Genomic DNA, 22,281 nt, shown 5'->3' with positions numbered 1-22,281 from the left:
TAGTGGTCCCTATTTTTCTACTTGCATTTTTACGTGCTTTCGAACTGCTAGGTTGGCAGAAGCTGGGACGAGTAACAGGCGCTCACTCTGTTACGCGGCACTCGGGATTCGACCCGCCAAACTGCCGACCTTCCGATCGACAAGCTCAGCGTCCTAACCCACTGAGCCACCGCGTCCCTAAAGCATGATAGAAGCAACTAAAAATTATCAGGATTCATGATAATAGCAATAGCAATAATTTCTACAGATTTGCTCACATATTTTGTTTCAAATTTCTTAGCCAGGATTTCCACTTTATGCCTTTCATGCTCTTCATTATCAAATGGGTCTTCAGTGAGTGATTTTTTCTGATGAGAGAAAACAAGAAACTAATCACTTTTAATATTTAAATATCTATGGCTTCAACTTTAAATGGAAAAGCAAACAGCATCCTTAACAAGTTTAGTTTAATATCTAGTGCATCAGTACTAAACTAAACAGCTAAATTTAAAATAAACCCTTTTGGAATGAGTAAGACACGTTAATCAATGATGTACAATCTGTGACCCTAAAACTAAATATGGTGATCTAAATCTCAACTGTCAATGCCATACTGCAATTTTAATGTAAGAAACTGGGAAAAATATTCAACATATAGGGAATAATATTAACTGAATTTAATAAATGCACTTGATTTTAATAATAGTTCCATTTCTTGCCATTCAAACCTTATGATTCAGTTAAAAAAGGTTCACCACTGCTTTAAATTATCTACAAAAGCACTTGGCAAAATTTAATGCTTCTACCAATTTAACACAGAATATTTGAAAACCCCACATATATTAAATAAGCTATTATTGAATAAGGTATGTGAAGACTAAGCTACAACTTTACATACAAACTCTGAGAAAGAAGACATCAAGTCAAATGATTTTATAGAGCAGTGTTTCTTAAAATTTGATCCATGGAAAACCAAAATTATTTGGCAAATATTTAAGATATTTACAAAAATTAAAAACAATATTCTTTTCATTTTTTGTCAAAATATAGGGTTTTTCTTGAGATGTATTTTATTAAGATTAATATTTAATAGGTTTAATATTGTTACTTTTGCATATTGAATAAATAAATACTCAATGACTGTGAATTTTAATTTTAATACAGAAAATATTGATAAAAATAACCAATACAAACAAAAATTCCTTTGGGATTTTCCATAATTTGTAAAAGTGGGAAGGAGTCCTGAAAATAAAAAGTTTAAGAAACACTGTCACAGAAAATAAAATTTGAGATCTGAAAATTATTAGTTTTTGTCCTATACTCAAACATTACTTCAGAATATAATTCAATTATTTAAATGGTTTATTCCAGATTAACATTAATATCAATTATAGAAATTAGAATTGTTTTCAAAAAATACAGGTAGTCCTAGATTTATAATCACAATTGGACTCAAAATCTGTGATGCTAAGCGAGACATTTGTTAAGTGACTTTTGCCCCATTTTATGACTTTTCTTGCTATAAAATTGAATCACTGCAGTTGTTAAAGTTAGTAACACAGCTGTTAAGTGAATCTGGCTTCCTCATTGACTTTGCTTGTCAGAAGGTCACGAAAGGTAGTCACATGACTCCAGACACTGCAACTGCCATAAATGAGTCAGTTGCCAAGCATATGAATTTTGATCACAGGATCATCGGGATGCTACAATGGTCGTAAGTGTGAAAAATGGACATAAATCACTTTTTTCAGTGAAGCTGAAATCACTAAATGAACTTTTGCAAATTAAGGTATAGGTAGCTATTTCCTATCATGACATAGTTCATTCACTACTTGGCTGATGACAGTAGAAAATTGTGATCACTATACAATATATTGCCTAAGTGATTCTGAAATAGGCATCCTTGGTTCCTACATGACATTTCAAATATTGCATCTATCCAGATTTATCCATGTGGCATCCAGTAGATTACCACAAATTGCTCTATCAAAATTTTATCCTCTCTTCTCATGCCTCCAAATGTCTGTTCCAATCACCTTAATTTAAAAGGGAACAGTAGCCACAGTTCTCTTCACTGTCCAATTTTACAGATGTACTAATCATTACGCAGGATAGAAAGGAAGGTTAATCCTTCTCTAGTTCCCTTTCCTTTTTAAAGAAACAGAACTGTTGCTGGAAATTTTGTAGCTTAATTTTGTAGTTTATCTGGAAATTTTTTATTCACACATCATAAATAGTAGCAACTGGATGAGTTAAAGCAGCAACAAAACATGGCTATGGATTAATACACCTTGATTACCATGTCAAATAAATCAAGACTCAATATAATTTAGTGTACAAAAATACAGTTAGTTTAGTCTAAAACATAATCAAGTTTCAGAGGTTATATCAAAGTACTATTGGAAGATTAGGCCATCAAGGATAACCATTCTAATATTTCTACATTGGAACCGTATACCTCCAAATACCACATGCAGAACAAAGCAGGAGACACGTACACTTCTATTTTTCCCCTTTCACCATAGAAAGATCTGGTTTATGAGAAACAAAATGCTAGATTGGACCTTGTTGTTAGAAAGATGCTAAAGTGAGTTTTCCCAGTATTTTAGATATTTCCCAGTATTTACAAAGCAATTAGTTTTCACTTTTATTTAGAAACACAGAAAACGGATGGCAAAGAAAGTCATGGTCCATCAAGTCTGTCTTTTGAGTTTTTAAAATTACTTTATTTTTTAAAATTTTTGTTGGCTAATGGACATGTTTATCCCAACCACGTTTAAACTCAGTTAGTGATAATTGACCCACTACCTCCCCAGGAAGTTGGCTCCAACCTTTCATTACTTTCTGTGAAGTAATACTTTCTAATATTACTTGTGAACTTGTCTCCTGCCTGTTTGAGGTTATGCTCCCATGTTGAATTTTTTTAAAAATATTGAAAATACTGCCTTCTAGAATCTTATTTACAACCTTTATATATTTAAAGGTTTTAATAATGCCCAAACTTTCCTTTCTGTCCTCTAGTCTACATATTCAGTTCCTCCAATCTCTCCTAATATGTTTTTTCCCTCTGACCTTGCACCATTTTTATTGCCTTGTCTCTGCACTTGCTCAATCTTATCAATATCTTTTTTTAAGTGAGGTCTCCAGAACTGGACACAGTACTCCAAATGGAATTTATCTATGCTAAGTATGCCAAACTATGATATCTTCTTTATCATAGTTTAACATATTAAAACCTTCTTTATTGAAACAAGCCAGATTAATTCACAGCTAAACTGTTTTAAACAGACTATAACCATACTTGGAAGAATGGATGTGCCCTTCTCAGTCTCCAAGCACATAAACTTAAATTCAATGGTTGTAGTCAATCATTAAACTGTTAAAGAGTGTTTAACAATGATCTATTGAATCAGAATCAATTTTGTGGATGAGTGACTATGCATGACTAGATGTTGCTTACCATCTCTTTTAATTACTTTCTCATCAAAATAGAAAAAATGAGCCCTATGGCCTATTTACATATTGTACTAAACTAGGGTACAATGTCAGCCAATAATTCAACATTGGTTTTAAATTAATTTATTGCTCCTTAAACCATGGTTTACTATATGAATCCAGCCACATTTGACTCACATAAATCATTAACCTATGACTTCTCTACTGTCTCACTTCATATTATTTTCTTTAATCTTACTTTATATTATTTCATGTTCATCTTTTATATCTGTGAAAATGTATGGACTCTAAGAGCAGTCAAATAGATTTATGGACCACATGCAGCTCTGAGGATTCAGGTTGCTCAGCCATTCAATAAAAGATACCATAAATTATCCTATTTGAATCAAATAATTTAAAATAATTATTTTAACCTTAAAATAACTATCTTATCTGTGTTTCTAATATAAAACAATAGATATGCTTTTAAATATTTACATTCATGATAATCAAGCTGTTATTTTATGTCATAAATCATCAGTGAGAAAAAATAATAATACAGATTTGGAACTTCCACATGAATCAATTCCACAAGCATGAAACTAACTGAAGTCTTTTGCTGTACTAGTAACAGCTTTAATAATAGTATGGTATTTGGATAGTGTCCACTGCTTTATAAAAGTTCTGTAGCCTCACCTTCCCAAATAGAATAGCATAAGAGCAGGATCCACTTGGATAAAATTATATTTATATACTTATATACCATTTTTTGTATTCACCTAGGTTTTTCATCTGTTACGACTGTTCTCACCTATTATCCCAGGATTAAGAGCGATTTGTCTTAATCCTGGGACATTAGATATATGACTAGCAATCCTGAAAAATGGGATTTGAACAATTATGGGCATATCTGCATTTGATCCAGAAATTATTACTTGCATTTATTTTGATCCCTTTTAATACAAATCTCACAATACTCAAATATACCTTCAAGAAAAACATCCAAATTGCTATGAACTTATTGTTGGGCTGCAGTACTCCAAGAGCAATACTATGTAGAAAAGATAAATTATAGCAGGAAAAAGAAAAAAAGAAATAGCAAAAGAGGACACTACATCTCATATTATAACAGTAGAAAAAGGATGAGGGACAATTGGCAGAATTCTTAATACCAACCAACAATATACAAAGAGAAACGGATTATTTTAAAAAAAATCACAGAAATAGTTATTTCCTAATGATTAATTGTAGGTAGTAGTGTTAATTTTGGTAATCGTATTGAACACTGTTGTGCAGTATAATAGAAATTGCTACAAATCAAATCTTATCAACACTTAAAAAAATAATTGTCAGTAATTCAATGACATCTTTTTGCAATGTTCTATTTTTAATCCCCAAATACCAGAATAATATATTACTTTGTTCACATAGTAAATTCCCCTATAAGTGAAAAAATAATTTAGAATATTTCAATTAACTTTAGATTCTCAGAAACATAAAAGGGACTGTCGGTTACATATAGTGATGGCCCATTTCTCAAAAAACAAACCCCCCCCCAATCCTCTACGAGGCCTCAAGTTACTATGAATTAGGCTGCATCAACATTTCTAAATGCATTATTGGTGCTAAATTCACCACAACACTATCAAAAGTAAAAATTATCCACTATCAATAGGCGAAAGATATTTAAATAATGCAAATTTGTATTTGTCTCCAAAGAGAAAGAAAAAAATTACATCTTCACTTTACTGCAGCCATCAGTTTCAGCTGAAAATGGACAACATAGCCTAGTGTGGTTAAATCCATGTCCCAACAGTCCTAACGTATTCAAAGGTAAGGGCCAATGTGAAATGCAATTCAACAATATTTAGAGGTACATCATCATCATCCCTAAATTTAGCACTCTAAATATCACCAATATATAGGATGCTAAAATTTCTCAGTATGGACTAAACAAAGCAGTAGTACAGGTTTTTACTGTGATAATCTGAGTTTAAAGTAATTTAGATATCACCTCTATTTTATATATATTAAAACAGAACATAACAAAAATCTTTTATGAAGACTGAAGGGACATCTAACAGCTTTATTAAAACAAACATGCTTCTTTTAATACTAAGACTTATCAGATTCTCTATCCCTCTTATTTCAAAGAACCATTTTATTGATCTATAATGCACCTCAATCTCCTGCAAATATCTTTTAACATCACATTCAAAAGTTATACAACAGATTCAAGATCTAAAGAAAAAAATATCTAATTGGCTTCAATAATTTAATAATGTACATAATTGTTACTACCAATCTCAATATGTTGATTTCTTAACTTGAATCCTCAGGTTTTCATCCTAATGGCCACTTACAAATCATTTTCACAAATTTACTCATAAACTATTTATGAAAAGTATCAACAAGCATTCCCAATATCCTGACTTTGTAAAAAAAAATACCCATTTTTGCTTGCCTTTACACCACTTCTATATAAATCTTCAAACCCCTACAACACATAAACTAAGTACAGGCATAAAAGTGCTTATAAGGTGTATTGAAAGAACACTGCAAATAAAAAAAAATCACAGGTATATGCTCATTCACAACAGAAAAACTAATCTACTATAACAAAATCTTTCTGGCATAGATATATTTATTTACTTGCTTTGGGCTCTTTTTGTATCAAAGGGTCTTCAAAGACCAGTAGAAAATCCAGCTTCTATTGGTTCACCATCTTTTGACTGAATCAGAGTAGCAATTTGGTCTTATATCCATCCTGATAGGGTTTTTTTAAATGCTAAACCCTCTTACTTTCTCATTATTCCTCTCCCCCCTTCCTCCTTCAGCACTGAAGCTAAGGACTATGCTAAAAGAACCATATAGGACAAGATTGACAAAACAGGAGGCAGAAAGGGTAGATAAAGAGCGAGTGTTTGCAGGTCTAGTACCCGGGCCTTGCCACTCCATAGCAACTCGGGATAGCTGAACTCCACGCAGCTCTCCTCCGTGGGATCTTTCAAGATCAACTCAAAGCGAATCGTCTGATCCAGTGGTGGCGGCGATTCCTGTCGGTTGTTCTCTTGATTTAGCTGCTGATGAGACGACAGCGGCGGTGCTTCTGGCCTTGGGGACTCTCGATGGGGTGGTGGCTGCGGTGGCTTTGGTGTCAGCTCAGGCCGACTGATCTCCCGCGGTAATGACACAGGGTGAGACTCTGGCCGAGGACAAGATTCGAAGGGTTGCGATGGCGGCTCTACCCGACTGTTATCGTAGTGGTGGTGGTGGTAGTGCTCCTGCTGATCTGGTAGCTTCAGGCCCTCACGCGCTAATGGCTGCTCTGCCTCGCGGCCCCCTCCAGTCTCTCGCTCTAGCACCGGAGACTCACCTTCTCGTCGCCTCACGGGTGACAGACTAATGAACGGCACCCGACGCGGCTCCGCCATCATCGACCCCCCCACCCCCCCTTCCCACCTGTTCGGTGACCCTCCCTCGCCACCCACAACCCCAGCTCCTCCTCCGCCCGTTCCCTCCCCCTTAACCTGGTCAGAGTACCTCCCCTCTTCCCCACTAGCCTCTCCTTGCCGATAACATCGCTGCCATCTTGGAACCCCCCCACGTAAATAGAAGCAGGCTACTACGGCACGCAGGCGCAAAAGCAGTGGACGCTCTACGGACGCGCTGCTACACGTCATTGTTGTTCTTGATTAGGTTTTTTTTAGTACGTCACTGCGATCGCACGTTGAAGACGACATGACCCCGCCCACAGTTGCCTTGGAAATACGTACGCCGCACTATCGTAAGACTTTTTAAAAGTCTTCGCAGAGTTCCGAATGAGCACTATTCTTTGCTGTTGGTGGCTCGGAGCAAGAGTTGACTACCTCAGGAACGCGGCGCTAATGCGGCAGCTACCAAGTGCATAGTCATTTCTTTTCATAGATTTTTATTTTCTAGTTTACAGCAAGTGAAGATGGTCATAAAAACCATTTGGTACCTGAAAAAGTTGTGAGCATTCTATCTTTGGTGTATGGTTTTCTTCCCGTTTAATATTAGTTTCATTTAACATGACATGAACTAATGACAAAATACTCTTTATTATTGTTTCTAAGCATGAGCTTAAATGGACTGCAGAAGATGGTAGAGGACAGGAAGGCCTGTTGGAACGTTGTCCATGGGGTCACGATGGCTTGGACACGACTTTGCTACTAACACCATTGTTTCTAAGATGCAATTCAAAGAAACTGACCATCCAAAAAAGTATTAATTTTCTTGTTTAGTAAATTTGATCTGGAAACAGTGCAAAAAAATTTAAATGCTAAGACAAGGCAGAAGTTGTATGGAGCTCTTTTTTCCTTTTGGTATCTAATTTCAGAGGCAAAGCTGTAAGGCATAAGGCCTCTTGGTTTAATTATGTAGAATCTACCCAATTATACAAAATAATTCATGTAATGGATTTATTTTTGCAGTGTATATGCTGCTCAATTCCAAAATGGCCTTCAGCAGTTTAATACAAAAAAAAGAATTTTTTAAAATAACAAAACTCGAAACCTATCCATATGGCATATACAAAGAACAACGACAAAAAATTCACAGGTGATGTTATAAATGAATTTATTTTGGGATGTTGCTCCAGAGAGCGCAAATCCAGGAGACTGAAAAAAATTTCTAATGAATATACATCAGTTTATATTATTTACATACAACATATACAAGTAGATACATATTCTATCATGGATTTCCAAATTCCTGGGTGTGCAACTAACAAGTAGGTGGCTTGGTCGCTCAACAGTGAGAAACTGGTGAAGCGGGCACAGCAGTGCCGGCACTTTCTGCGTCACATGAGAAAAGCTCATCTTCCTTCCCCTGTTCTGACCACTTTCTACAGGGGGACGATCGAGAGCATTCTGTCATACAGCATCACAGTCTGGTTTGGAAGCATCACTGCTTCAGACAGGAAGGTGTTGCAGAGAGTGGTGAGAATGGCCGAAAAGATCACTGGCAGTTCCCTCCTTCCCATCCAGGACATAGCACAGAAGCATTGTTTGAACAGGGTCTGTAAGATTACTGTATTTTCTGGCGTATAAGACGACTTTTTAACCCATGAAAATCTCAAAAGTCGGGGGTCGTCTTATACACCGGAAAATACGGTAGTCTTATACGGCAAGTATAGCCCAAACCCTATACCCGTATTTTTCGAGGATGCGTCTTATGGTCCGAAGCTGATCTGTATGGCCAGCCCCAGCCTCCGCAAGTGGAAAGCAAGGGAGATTGCCAGGAGCACGAATTGGCACGTGCTGAGAAACGCCGATCTCGCACTCCTGAAATCTCCCTCGCTCGGTTTCAGCTTCCCTTGCTACAAGAGAAAGCAGGCTGAAATGGAGTGAGATTGCCAGGAATGCGAATCGGCTGATCTCGCGCTGCTGCAATCTCCCTCGTTTCAGCCTGCTTTCTCTTGTAGCAAGGGAAGCTGAAACCGAGTGAGGGAGATTGCAGGAGCGTGAGATCGGCCGATTCGCGTTCCTGGCAATCTCCCTTCCTCCGTTTCAGCTTGCTTTCTGCAAGAGAAAGCCGGGCCGCAGGGCCGCCTCCGCAGGTACTGCTCTAACGTGGAGAGGGAAGGACAAAGAGGGAGGGAAGGAAGAAAGGAAAGAAGGAAGGGACAATGGGAGAGGGAGGGAGAGAAATAGAGAGAGGGAGAGAGAGGAGAAAGAAAGGGAGGGAGAGAGAAGGGAGAGAAATGGAGAAAGAGGGAGAGGGAAAGAGGGAGAGAAAGAAAGGGAGAAAGGGAGAGAGAGAAAAGTAGAAAAAGAGGGAGGGAAATAGAGGGAGAGAGAGAAAGGAAATAGAGGGAAAGAAAAAATAGAGAGGGAAAGGGAGAGAGAGGAGAAAGAAAGAGGGAAATGGGAGAGAAAGAGGGAGAGGGAAAGAGAGCGAGAGAAAGAGGGAGAGAGAGGAGAAAGGAGGGAAATAGAGGGAGAGAGAGAAAGAGGGAGAAATAGAGGGAAAGAGAAAAATAGAGGGAGAGAAAGGGAGAGAGAAGAAGAAAGAGGGAGGGAAATAGAGGGAGAAAGGGAGAGGTAAAAGGAGAGAAAAAGGGAGAGAGAGAAGGAGAAAGGGAGGGAAATAGGGAGAGAGAGAAAGAGGGAGGGAAAGAGGGAGAAAGGGAGAGAGAGAAAGAGGGAGAGAGAGAGGAGAAAGAAAGGGAGGGAAATAGGGAGAGAGAGAAAGGGAGAAATAGAGGGAAAGAGAAAAATAGAGAGGGAAAGGGAGAGAGAGACGAGAAAAAAAGAGGGAGGGAAATGGAGAGAGAAAGGGAGAAATAGGGAAAGAGAAAAATAGGGAGAGAAAGGGAAAGGGAGAGAAAGGAGAGGAGAAAGAAAGAGGGAGGGGGAGAGAGGGAGAGAAAGAGAAGGAGAGAGAGAAATTAAATTAGTAACATGATTGTTAAGTGAATCTGGTTTCCCCACTAACTTTCCTTGTTAGAAGGTTGCAAAAGGCGATCACATGACCCTGGAACAATGTGACCATCATAAATATGAATCGATTGCCAAGCATCCAAATGTAAATCACATGACCCTGGGGATGCTGCAACGGTCATAAGTGTGAAAAATGGTCATGTCACTTTTTCAGTGCCGTCATAACTGAACAGTCACTAAGTGAATCATTGTAAGCTGAGGACTACCTGTACTTTATCATTTTTTCCCTTTTTTTGTGGGGGGGGGTCACGTTTTTGACACCTTGCTGGGTGACTGGTGGTACTCGGACATTGCCTTGTCCTAAAAGTGGTACAATGGATGAAAAGGTTGAAAAGCCCTCTTTTAGTATACCGGTACTATTTGGTTCAGAATATTTTTTTCTTGTTTTCCTGCTCTAAAAACTGGGTGTGTCTTATGGTCAGGTGCGTCTTATGGTCCGAAAAATATGGTAATTTAACAGGAAAAGTAGGGGGTCGTCTTATACGCCGGAAAATACAGTATCTGGGACACTACTCATTCTCTTCACTACCTGTTACCGTCTGGGAGGAGGCTTCGTGGTATTTGTAGCAGAACATCCAGATTCAATCATAGTTTCATTCCATACAGCATTAACCTTGTGAATTCTCAGGCTTCCTCCTTCCGTTATATATTCAAGTTGGACATTATTTAATATTTTATTGTTATGTATATGTAGGGGTGTGGTTCTATACATGTGTTGCATATAGTATGTTTTGGGAGTGTGTCATGTATGTGTCTCACTTTGAGAGCAGGCAACTAAATTTCATTTTTGATGTGCGCCATCGTGCCCACAGTAAAAAAAAAATCAGTAAAGATTATCTTATCTTATTCAATGTTGTTTTGTGTTTAGACATTTTTCCTTAGGCATTACATATATTCTTGAAACCAACACTTTACTTTCCCAATATACTAAAAAAACCACCACAACATTTCATCATAGAATGACAAGTTTATAACCCTAATTTAATCAGAAAGAAAAATATAAAAAGAGATGAAGATATGAACAGCAATCTTTGATACAAATGAAAATGGATTGTTATGTTTATTTACAATATTTCTCCTTATGTCCATTATATCGTAACAATGAAAACTATTTAATCAGATCATCATTTTCTTATTGTGTTCCATTTTAAGTGTATAGCTGCAGATTCTTTATGGGGGTCTTTTAAAAACTAAAATCTGAAATCTAATTCTAGTGCTCTTTTTCTATTCTGCTTCAAAATAGGGCCTGGGAAAATCTGTATTTTGCAAGTTCTTGAACTGTCTCAAAAAACTACTGATTGTCATACATTGAAAACATTTTGAAGATTAAAGCCAATATGTACAACAAAGTAGCATAAAATAAAATTTAGGAGATGTATAAGAGTCAAAATGAGATTCTCCTCACAATACATAACATTTGCATACTTTTCATGAAAGACATTTAAATATATGTAAAAATAAATAGATCTGTGTTTTTATAATCTTTGCTCTGCTACAAAATGACACAGTATTCCAGGCAGGCACAATAAAGATGGCAGCCTTCCATTCATTGATCACACTGTTTAAACAGGAACTCTGTTCTCCTTGGCCCACTTCTTCATTATACGTACAATGTACTCTACTTGGGGGTTGCCTGTACTTCTCAAGAGATGCAGTACCTCCCTTAGAGTATCTCTGAAAGCAAAGAAATAAAGGTTTTTTTTAAAAAAAGAGAAAGAATAGATCAGACAATATTATCAACTTCTAAGTATGCTATATCTGAAAAGTTTTGCAATATTTTCTTCAGTCCTTAACTGACTGACTTCTTCTCTGACTTCATGTAATGGATAAAATAAAGTTTCATGTAGGAATGAGACAAAGTGATATATCAGATTTGTTAAGAAATAAAAGCCCAAAATTCAGCCCCATAAATTGTATGTATTCAATAGGAGTAAGGGGCTATCCATTATGCTGACTTGATTTCTCCCATCTTTACCCTATATTGGTGCTTAAATGTAAAATTTCTTCCTTTCTGTTCTGCATTCTAAAATTTTTCAATTTTAGAATAAGAACAGAGGGGAAGAAATTTTATATTAAAAGCGTCAACATAAAATGGAAGTTCTGCCAAGAGAGTATGTATATATATATATAGGCCCAGTTCCTGTGGAGACCTGGGGAGACAGTATGGGGAGGAAATAGGCAGGAGGCATACTGCAGCATCTCTGTGGTTGGTCATAAGGGTGAATGACTACCACGGTGTTGCAATACATATAACTTTGGGACTGGATCATAAGTACTTTTGGGGGTGGGTGGGTTTGTAACTTTGAACCATCACTAAAGGAACTGCCATAACTCGAGGACTACCTGTACTTTATTAAAGATAAGGCTTCCATTCATAATACACACTTTACCAGAATCAAAACTTAAGTACCTTCTGTTCCTTAAGTTTCTAATTGGCATTTGTACTCAGTAAGCATAACAAACCAACAATATTGTAATTTTAAGCAGCCAGAGTATTATTCCAAAGTAGTAGAAAAAAATTCAGTGCATATACTTAGGCTCTCTGCCAGCGACAATCATCTGGAAGATACCAACACAGGCACCTCTTTTGCCTTCCCAATATTCAGGGTTAGGATCCAATCTTTCCAGGACATCAAAAGCTTTAGCAGAATAATAAAACTGGCCCATCTGTTCAGAAGATAAAGGTACATGTTTAAGGCAGCAACACTACATAAAACAAAGTTTAAATACTGTACATAGCAACAATTGTTAGGACTCCGAGAGGTGGCTGGGCTTAGATAGGGGCCTCGGGTTGAGATGTGTTAAGAGGCCCCTGATACATTTTTAGCCGGTTATTTTAAAAGGTTAGGGAGGGGGAGGGATAGGGTGGGGAGGAAATTATTAACTGGCACTCAGTCTGGGCCTGTTAGAGGTCCTGACGGGACGGGGTTGGGGGTGGAGGCTGCTGGTTCTGTGAATGTCGGGGTGGGGCTTCAAATCCCCACGACGATAGGGAATGGCAGCAGGTGGTTGCATGGAGGGCCACATCAACATCTGGGATCGCGTCCCCGCTGTCTTCGAGCGGTGGCGCGCTCTGACCCTCCGGTTAGCACCCTTTTGCCCGGGGATGAGGGTGATCAGGCCCCTAAGCTTAGGCTGGTTTATTTTAATGCCAGATCCGTCGTTAACAAGGCTCCCCTCATCCAGGACTTGATCGAGGAATGTGCGGATCTGGCGTGCATCACGGAGACTTGGTTGGGCTCGGAGGTAGGGGTTCCTCTGACCGATTTATGCCCTCCAGGTTTCCGTGCTACACCAGCCACGGGCTCAGGGCAGGGGTGGTGGGGTGGCGATGGTTGTCCGGGAGACTTTATGCCCGCGGGAGACCACCATTGTCCAGATGGCCGGGAGTGAGTCCCTCCTCCTGAGATGTGGCCCTCGGGCTCAGTTGGGCTTGTTGCTCACATACCTGGCGCCCAGCTGTGTGGCAACAGCCCTGCCCGAGCTGCTCGACACCCTCTCAGGGTTGGCGGTGGAGTTCTCCAGGCTTATAGTTCTGGGTGACTTCAACCTGCCCTCACTGGGAGGGCCATCTGAGTTAGCTCAGGAGTACATGGCTTCCATGATGGCCATGGGCCTGACTCAAGTAATTCAGGGCCCGACTCATGTGGGGGGTCACATTCTTGACCTGGTGTTCCTGTCTGGACAGTGGTTGGATGATCTGGGAGGGGGTTCACCAACCATTGTCCCCCTGTCGTCAGATCATCATCTCCTGAGGCTGGTCTTCCGTTACATCACCCCCCACTGCTGGGCTGCGGAACCGACCAGGTGGTTCCGCCCCAGGCGCCTAATGGACCCGGAACGGTTCCAGATGGTGCTTGGGTCTATACCCATCGCCCTCACCCACAGCCCAGTCGATGCCTTGGTGGATGCCTGGGAAAGGGCGGCCGCCAGGGCACTTGACTGTGTTGTACCCTTGCGACCTCTGACCCAGCGCAGATGCCGCTGGGCTCCATCGTTTTCTGCGGAGCTCCGGGAGATGAAGCGTCGGAGACGGGGTCTAGAGAGCGGTTGGAGGTCCAGCCGATCCAAATCTGACCGATTGCAGTTAAGAACCTTTATAAGGTCTTATCTTGCTGCGATGAGGACGGCAAAGTCTAATTACTTCGCTGCCCTCATCGCGTCAGCAGATAATCGCCCGGCCGCCCTGTTTAGGGTGACTCGCTCCCTCCTTAACCAGGAGGTGAGGGAGGATCCCTTACAGGGACGGGCCGAGGAGTTTAGTCATCATCTGACGGACAAAATCGCTCAGACCCAGGCCGGTCTGGACTCTGACTGGGCGGAGTCTGACGTGGAGGAATTGGACGGTCTTGAGCATGTTATCTGGACTGAGTTCGATCCTTTTTCCCCTGAAGATGTGGACAGGATCATGGGGAGGCTGAGTTCCACCACCTGTTTGTTGGATCCGTGCCTCTCCTGGCTGGTTTACGCGGCCCGGGAGGAGACACGAGGCTGGTTCTAGGCAGTAATAACTGCTTCTTTGAAGGAGGGTGTCTTCCCCGCCACCTTGAATGAGGCGGTGGTGAGACCCCTCCTCAAAAAGCCTGTCCTGGACCCGGCTGTTTTAAATAATTATCGTCCAGTCTCCAGTTTTCGCTTTTTGGCGAAGGTTGTTGAGAGTGTGGTGGCGCATCAGCTTCCTCTGTTCCTGGAGGAAACTGATTATCTGGACCCATACCAATCAGGTTTCAGGCCCAGGCACAGCACGGAGACGGCATTGGTCGCGCTGGTGAATGATCTCTGGCGGGCTCGGGACAGGGGTTGTTCCTCTGTCCTAGTCCTATTAGATCTCTCAGCAGCTTTTGATACCATCGACCATGGTATCCTACTGCGGTGTCTCAGGGGGTTGGGAGTGGGAGGCACCGTTTTACGGTGGTTCTCCTATCTCCTGGGCCGCTCGCAGTCGGTGTTGACGGGAGGGCAGACGTCCACCCCGAGGCCTCTCGTTTGTGGAGTTCCTGAGGGGTCGGTTCTCTCACCCCTCCTGTTCAACATCTACATGAAGCCGCTGGGTGAGATCATTTGTGGTTTCGGTGTGGGGTATCATCAGTACGCTGATGATACCCAACTTTTTCTTTCCACCCCGAACCAACCCAGCGATGCCCTCGCCGTGATGTCCCGTTGCCTGGAGGCGGTCCAGGTCTGGATGGGGAGAAACAGGCTTCGTCTCAATCCTGTCAAGACTGAGTGGCTGTGCATATCGGCATCTCGGGTTAACCAGACCATTCCACCTTTAACGATGGGGGGTGAGGTGTTACCCCCCGTTGATAGGGCTTGCAACTTGGGCGTCCTCCTTGACTCCCGACTCAATTTTGAAGACCATATAGGAGCCGTGACCAGGGGGGCTTTTGCCCAGGTTTGCCTGGTGTGCCAGTTGCGACCCTACCTGGACCAAGATGCCCTACGCACAGTCACTCATGCGCTCGTGACCTCCCGTTTAGACTACTGCAATGCTCTCTACATGGGGCTGCTCTTGAGGACCACTCGGAGGCTTCAGCTGGTGCAGAATGCGGCCGCGCGAATTGTGATGGGGGTTTCCCGATACTCCCATGTAACACCTCTACTCCGCGAGCTGCATTGGCTCCCGGTTGCCCTCCGGGTGAGATTCAAGGTGCTGGTGATGACCTATAAAGCCCTAAATGGCTTGGGTCTGGGATATCTGAGGGAACACCTGCTGCCAGCATCAAGTTCCCTTCGTCCAGTGCGCTCCCACAGGGAGGGTCTGCTCAGGGTGCCGCCGGTAAAAGATTGCCGGCGGATAACACCCAGGGGGAGAGCCTTCTCAGTGGGTGCGCCTGCCCTCTGGAACCAGCTGCCCGTGGAGCTCAGAACTACCCCCGACCTCCGTTCATTCCGCCGGGACCTGAAGACCTGGCTCTTCGAGCTCTCTGGCCCAGGCTGAGAATTTTAATTTTAATTTTAATTTTAATTGGGGGTTTTACTTTTTTTTCAGGGATTGATGTAATTTTTTAAATTGTTTTTAACTTTTGTATTTCTTGTTTTAAATACCCTGTAAACCGCCCTGAGTCCTTCGGGAAAGGGTGGTATATAAATCTAATAAAATAAAAAAATAAATAAATAACGTAAAATGAGGAATGAATGTTGACATTGAATTTTTCCTGCTCATGATTTGAAAGCTGAGTAACATTTTCTGACTTTATTTTCAAATTCAAGAAATAAATACTTTTCAATGTTATAAACATATTATTTATTGATAGAATATTTGTAGCTCAATGTTGATCTGTGGAAATCTTGGTACTCTCTGAGTTTGGTTGTTTTCTTGCAGACATTTCATTACCAAAGTAGCAGAAAACTAGCAGAGCGCATTCATGAACAACTAGCAGTCAGAAAACATGAAGAAAACTCCTTAATTTCACAACACATGAACAGTCTTAACCACAGTTTTTCAACTTGGAAACTATGAGCATCCTAGAGCAAGTTAAATCTAAAAACACTAGAGAATTCCAGACAAATCTGCCATCAACAAGCACATAGACACAAACAACATCTACATACCATTCAAAAGAGACAATCAAAAAGCCAAAAAGGAAAGAAAAAGACCAAAAAGCCTCTTCACCAAGAAACACCCAGATGAACAGAGATTAACATCAAGATTAACATTAGACCAACAATCAAGAAGCAAGCAATATATCAATCAAGAAACTACCAAACAGACTAACAATAAACAATAGCTTAATCAGGTAACCACCACGACTACTCCCACCAACATTTACAGGGCAAGCCACTAGCATATACAATGAGAGCAAACCCCTTTCCCCACTAACACTGATGATGTTACCTAGTTTGGTAATGAAATATTTGCAAAAAACCCAACCAAGGTCAGAGAGCACCAAGGATTTAACGTTATTTATTTTTAGAGGGGGGAAGGGTTACCATGCTTACATCGTGGAACAGCAATGAGGCATGCCACTAACCATGATAGTTAAACAAACAATTTTAAAGATGGAAGATTTTCTTTGCAAACATTTTAAAATGTTATTTTTTCTCAGTTCAACTTTCAGTTACATGTTACCTTTCATCCTGAGACATTTAAAATTTTTCATTTCTAGCAAAATATCCTATTGAATAAAATGATTTCCAATGAACAGAAATATGTTTTTAAAAAGTTATGGTCATAATTATATTTATATTAAAAGAGAAAAGTCAAAATTTAGGAATAGCTCAAATAATTGACTCCTCTGGCTCAATACAAAGCATTTTCTACTAAATGAATATTTAAAAATAAGGAATTGAGCATTTATAAGAAAAAAGATAAACCTGTAGTTTTATGAAATATTTGCATCTACATCTTAGGAAAATACCATAGAGAAAAGTTAACATAATTTCCTTACTCAATGAAAGGTAGAAATCACATAATCTTTCTTAGGATGTCTCAATATGATCATAGGAAAAGTAGTCAGCATGGTTTATTTCTTGGGACAACTTCATGCATCATAAAAAACTCCAAACTAACAAACTGCTTTATAGTCTAGGAATTAGGCCTATATCATATAAATTCTGGTTGTAAGAAAATGAGATTTGACAACAAAAAAGTGTAGAAGTCAATTTATTAAAAAAAAACTACATGGCTTGAGAAGGTATAAAAGTTACAATTCTACAGGGTTGATTTACTGTAGATAGTGAAGGAAAATGGATTAAAGACAACATACCTTGTAGCAGTCATTTGCAATTAGCTGCAGAAGACTAAAGGATTCTCCTGAAGTTTCCATCTTTAGGTAGAGTTCCCAGGCTAATCTTGGTTTCTTATTCATAATATCTGAAATCAACAGAAAGTTAGAACTAGCAGAGGCATGTTGCTACACAGTGTTTAGAACGGATAAGCATATCAATCAGCGATATTGTTCTTTACATTGGCTGTAAGTAACAGCCACACCAATTATGTTGACAGGAAAAATATTTTTTTTTTAAAAAAACGTGCCAATATACAAGTTCTATATGAACTCTAATTATAATGGCACACAGCAGACAGAACATTTGAACAGATCATACATATGAGTTTTTATGTGAAAATACAGTCAGTTGCCTTCCTAATTTACACTATCAATTTCTTCTGTCTATTATACAATATATAATATCTATGCTGACATTAAACCTACTTCAGAATAAGTATACATAATATGATTATTGGAAGTTTCAGTTCTCTACTCCTGAATAAAAGGACGTGTAAAAAGTCACCAATGTTTAATGATAAAATACTTTAATTATATATGAGAAGCTCAGCACAAAGCAGTTCTGTTACATCATATGCATGCAATTTTCAGTATTCTCTAAGGTCCTGCTTATAGAGCAGGGGTGTCAAACTTGCGACGTCACATGAGGTCACGCGACGTATCGGAGCTTTTTCCCCATTGCCGGCAATGGAGTGGGTGCGGTTTTGTTGTGACGCATCCGGACCGTGGGCCAGCAGTTTGACACCCGTTATAGAGCTTTTTTAGATGAGTAGAGCAAATGTAATAATATTCCATTTAGTTATTGGAAAACTTAATATGGTGCTGATACCTATTTACATAGGAAGTTTGTTATAAAGTGACCCTGTCTAGAGATTACAGCTACTGATGCTAATTTACAAAAATAGTTCTAAAACCAATTAACATAAGCCCACTAACAACACTGCACTTTTACAACTTCTTACACAAACACAGCATTTATTCTTATATGCTGATTGGCTAGCTCTAGCTTTCTAGCAATCTCATAATTATGAAATCAAGGTAGTAAAAACCTGGCAAAACATTGTTACTTCACCATCCTTATTGTGTCTGCCAAGTCACCTAGCATTCCTATTTAAGATTACTCTTTTCCTGATGATATATCCTGATCTTTGGGCAAGTTAGCAGAGATATGAATCTACAAATCTGCCATTTAATCAGTATTGATAGGTGATGAAGCCTTCAAACTGCTGTTCACAGATGTTTTTTAATGTATTTGATTTCTATAGCCACCCATCTCAACAAATGAATTTATTGTTGTTAAAGCAGTGTCTTAAAGACCAGATAATTAAATATTTTAAAATTTAAAATGCAATAATGTTGTTTCAACAGTATTGATTTTCAAAGAGGAGAAAATTAAAAAAAGGTTTACGGCTTCTTGTTTTACTAACATTTTTTATATGTCTATAGAGATTCACATTCATCCAAGTCATGGTTGTCCCAAAGATGCTTTTTCAAGAGGTAACTGGACTTTGTTTTTCCTTGAAGACATTTCGCTTCTCATCCAAGAAGCTTCTTCAGTTCTGACTGTTGGAAGTCTTCAAAGAAAAACAAAGTTCAGTTGCCTTTTGTAAAAGCACCTTTGGGACAACATTTTCTATAGATTATCTCAAAGAACTGGCCTATTTCCAAGGCAGAAATTCCAAGACCCTCTCTTAAAACCTTGGAAAATTGTTTCTTAAAAGACATTTGTAAGAAATAAAATTATTCTAGCTTAAAAATAATTAAATTTACATGAACTTAATACTTAATTTCAAATTAAAATTAATTTAAGGGAACAATACATATTTTATAATAAAGTGGCGTGACTCACAGCAGCGTGCTAGCCAACTGAGGTAAACAAAATCATTCTTTATTTTCTCACTTTGAATCAGGAGGAACACCTGTGAAGAAACAAGGAAAGCCAAGCTTCTGTTCACATTAAATATAGCTCTGCAATACAGGTCCTCAATCAAATCAGGGTTTGTCATACTAAAGATTCAGCAGCTATAAAAGTTTAAGATAAGAAAATATAATTTTCCCTTAAGTAAAAAAAAGTATTTCATTCAATAATTATTTATTGAATAATTTGTCTTATCAAAAGACCCCCCCAGGATCACTGTAGCAGAGATGTAATACAAAAGCAGAGATGTGAAAAAGGAAGCTTGCAGTCCTAATATAGCCCGTCATTATGTATTTTATGGCCCTTTTGAATGGTAACAATTAGCATTTTAGAATGTCTTGGGACAAAACATGTCTAAGTTTGGGAATGATTCTAGATTGTTTTCATAAAACTCTAGTTTAATATACAGATTTATTTTAAAAAGAAAGAATAACCAATCATGTAACCTTTAATCCTTTTTTGCCAAATGATCAGTCACACTGAATTTTTTTTAATTTTTCAAGCTTCAAAGAGCATAACTTTTTCATTAGAAACAGTGAAGCTTTTCTCAAAATAGCATTTCTCTTGCCATTTTATGCAGAATATTCTGCAGTTTTATTCAGGTATTCTTAAGGAATGGGAAGGACAAATAGACCAACTCTTATATTGTATGTTTTTATCCATCCATGCATCCATCTGTCCTTGAAAAAAGTATTCTTCTGCAGTTGTACATCTCATAAAAAAGGTAAAGGTAAAGGTTCCCCCGCACATGCGTGCTAGTCGTTTCCGACTCTAGGGGCCGGTGCTCATCTCCGTTTCAAAGCCGAAGAGCCAGCGCTTGTCCGAGGACATCTCCATGGTCATGTGGCCGGCATGACTAGACGCCAAAGGCGCACGGAACGCTGTTACCTTCCCACCGTAGTGGTCCCTATTTATCTACTTGCATTTTTACGTGCTTTTGAACTGCTAGGTTGGCAGAAGCTGGGACGAGTAACAGGCACTCACTCTGTTACACGGCACTCGGGATTCGACCCGCCAAACTGCCGACCTTCTGATCAACAAGCTCAGCGTCCTAACTTCATGCATGGAGTTAAATTTGAAGAGGGAAAGAGCAAACAGTGGAATCCTTTTCTATCTGTGGCAGATAATTTACTTCCATTTCTCAATATGTTACATGGATAAAATATCAGACTCTGCTATTATACTACAATAAATATTTATGTTGTCTGTAATTATCAGAGATTTTTAATTACAAATTATACAGTATTATTAATTAATCAATCTTCCACATTCTCTTTTTGTTATATATATATATTTTCTGGCTTCATACACTTTGGAAGTGTGATCCCCAGAGAAGATTCATTATAGCTCCCAGTATTTAAAAAAACTACGTTTTGCTGCTGTACTGTGTTGTTACCTTCTGAGTATATATACCTAGGATTATGCATATATTTCATACTCAAAAGGTTATTGCTTTCTTATTCACAACAACCTCCAAATTCTTTAAGAAACATATATAACGTAAGATACATACCTCCTCAGCCTCACTAGTATTGCCAGTAGCAGCTTTGGCTTGTCCATAGTTAAAGTTAAAAGTATCATCATTATAGAAATAACTCTGGAAAATAAAGCATGCAGAACAAAGAAACAGTTTAATGGTTTATGACATTTAACAGTATCAATTTTCAGCTATCATTTGAAATTGAAATGAATGAATGTGAAATCATTCTTTCATTTAATTCCAAAACAGTATAAAAACATGAATGCACATTCTTAATTAATGCCTTATATAGAGGGAGGAACATTTGTTTATTTATATACCATCAGACTCCCAAAGAACTCCTAGCAGAGTGGTGGCGAACCTATAGCATGTGTGCCAGAGGCGGTATTCAGAACCCTCTCTGTTGGCACATGTGCTGGCACTGCCAGCAGCAGGTCCATCAGGCTACCCCGCCCAGCACAAAGGAGGCGAAGCAGCCGACTAGCAAGCTCGAGTAGAGGTGGTAGAGTGGAGGTCACCAACCATTGTCGATTGGCAGACTGGAAGAAAAGGGAGGGGGAAGCATTTTACATGCGTGTGTGCGCATGGGAACAGGAGCATGCATGCACTGCAAACGGGGAGGGGCTAGTGCCTGTGTGATACTCACTAGCCCTGCCCCATTCTTGCGTGGTGCAGCGCCTTGTATCTGCACCCTGCTATGTGCCAGTGGCTGTTTTTGCAGCACGGTGGCCCATTTTTGCATTACTGGTTTTTGTGTGTCAGGGGCAGCACTGAGGCGCCTTCCTGCCCCTCCCCCCCGAGGGCACCACAATGCTGATGCACCCCTGGCACTTTGCGATAAGTAAGTGGGTTTTGGGTTGTGGTTTGGGCACTTGGTTTCTAAAAGATTCACCATCACTGTCCTAGCATAATAGTCTATTAAATTACCCATAATTATACTAATATAAATGTCTCCTAATAGTTACATATAATCATTAAAAGGTCTTCTAAACAGCTGAGTTTTCATCCCCTTTCTCTATGCTGGGAGGCATGGTTCAATAAAGATTTTCACATGGAACCTATTCCAGAAGATAGGGCTTGCCACAGAAAAGGATTGACCTGGACAGTAAGTTCTATTTGAAGCAATCTGTCCATCAGGCCAAGTCAGAAAGGGTTTTATATATCTTTTTGCACACTTAAATAATGCTTCCTCATTTTGTTATACCAAATTTCTAAATTAAAAGCCATAGCAAACCAGTTCAACAAATCTTCTCACTCTGATAATACTGTAACATA

At 39.4% G+C, this 22,281-nt stretch overlaps 2 protein-coding genes across 14 annotated transcripts in view; both read right to left on the bottom strand.

Moving 5' to 3' along the window:
- The window catches only part of UBN2 (ubinuclein 2), a gene marked incomplete at its 5' end in the record, with an annotated part of 84,840 nt that extends 77,989 nt beyond the window's left edge, over positions 1–6,851 (bottom strand). For 9 of the 12 annotated variants that reach the window (XR_014026813.1, XR_014026814.1, XM_081330472.1 and 6 more), the window contains 2 exons: positions 258–347; positions 6,354–6,851. Coding sequence is in view for 9 of the 12 variants with exons in the window: in XM_081330472.1 (XP_081186598.1) it covers positions 258–347; positions 6,354–6,851 (588 nt within the window). Of the gene's footprint in view, positions 1–257; positions 348–2,437; positions 2,511–4,401; positions 4,431–6,066; positions 6,211–6,353 lie in introns of those variants that run through there. The other 3 variants (XM_081330464.1, XM_081330466.1, XM_081330465.1) reach the window with 3 other exon arrangements.
- Positions 6,852–9,752: 2,901 nt separating this feature from the next.
- IFT56 (intraflagellar transport 56) overlaps positions 9,753–22,281 on the bottom strand; it is a 33,783-nt gene continuing 21,254 nt past the window's right edge. Inside the window, exons 14-18 of one of the 2 annotated variants that reach the window (XM_081330356.1) lie at positions 21,040–21,123; positions 19,458–19,527; positions 17,588–17,694; positions 12,412–12,545; positions 9,753–11,552 (exon numbers count right to left, since the gene is read on the bottom strand). In XM_081330356.1, coding sequence (XP_081186482.1) covers positions 11,441–11,552; positions 12,412–12,545; positions 17,588–17,694; positions 19,458–19,527; positions 21,040–21,123 — 507 coding nt within the window. In that variant the 3' untranslated portion in view covers positions 9,753–11,440. Of the gene's footprint in view, positions 11,553–12,411; positions 12,546–17,587; positions 17,695–19,457; positions 19,528–21,039; positions 21,124–22,281 lie in introns of those variants that run through there. The other variant, XR_014026795.1, reaches the window with a different exon arrangement.

Source organism: Vipera berus, assembly GCF_964194415.1.
Source record: "Vipera berus genome assembly, chromosome: 6".
NCBI lineage: Eukaryota > Metazoa > Chordata > Lepidosauria > Squamata > Viperidae > Vipera > Vipera berus.
Note: the sequence above shows the minus strand (reverse complement) of the source record. Positions and strands in the feature narration are given on the sequence as shown.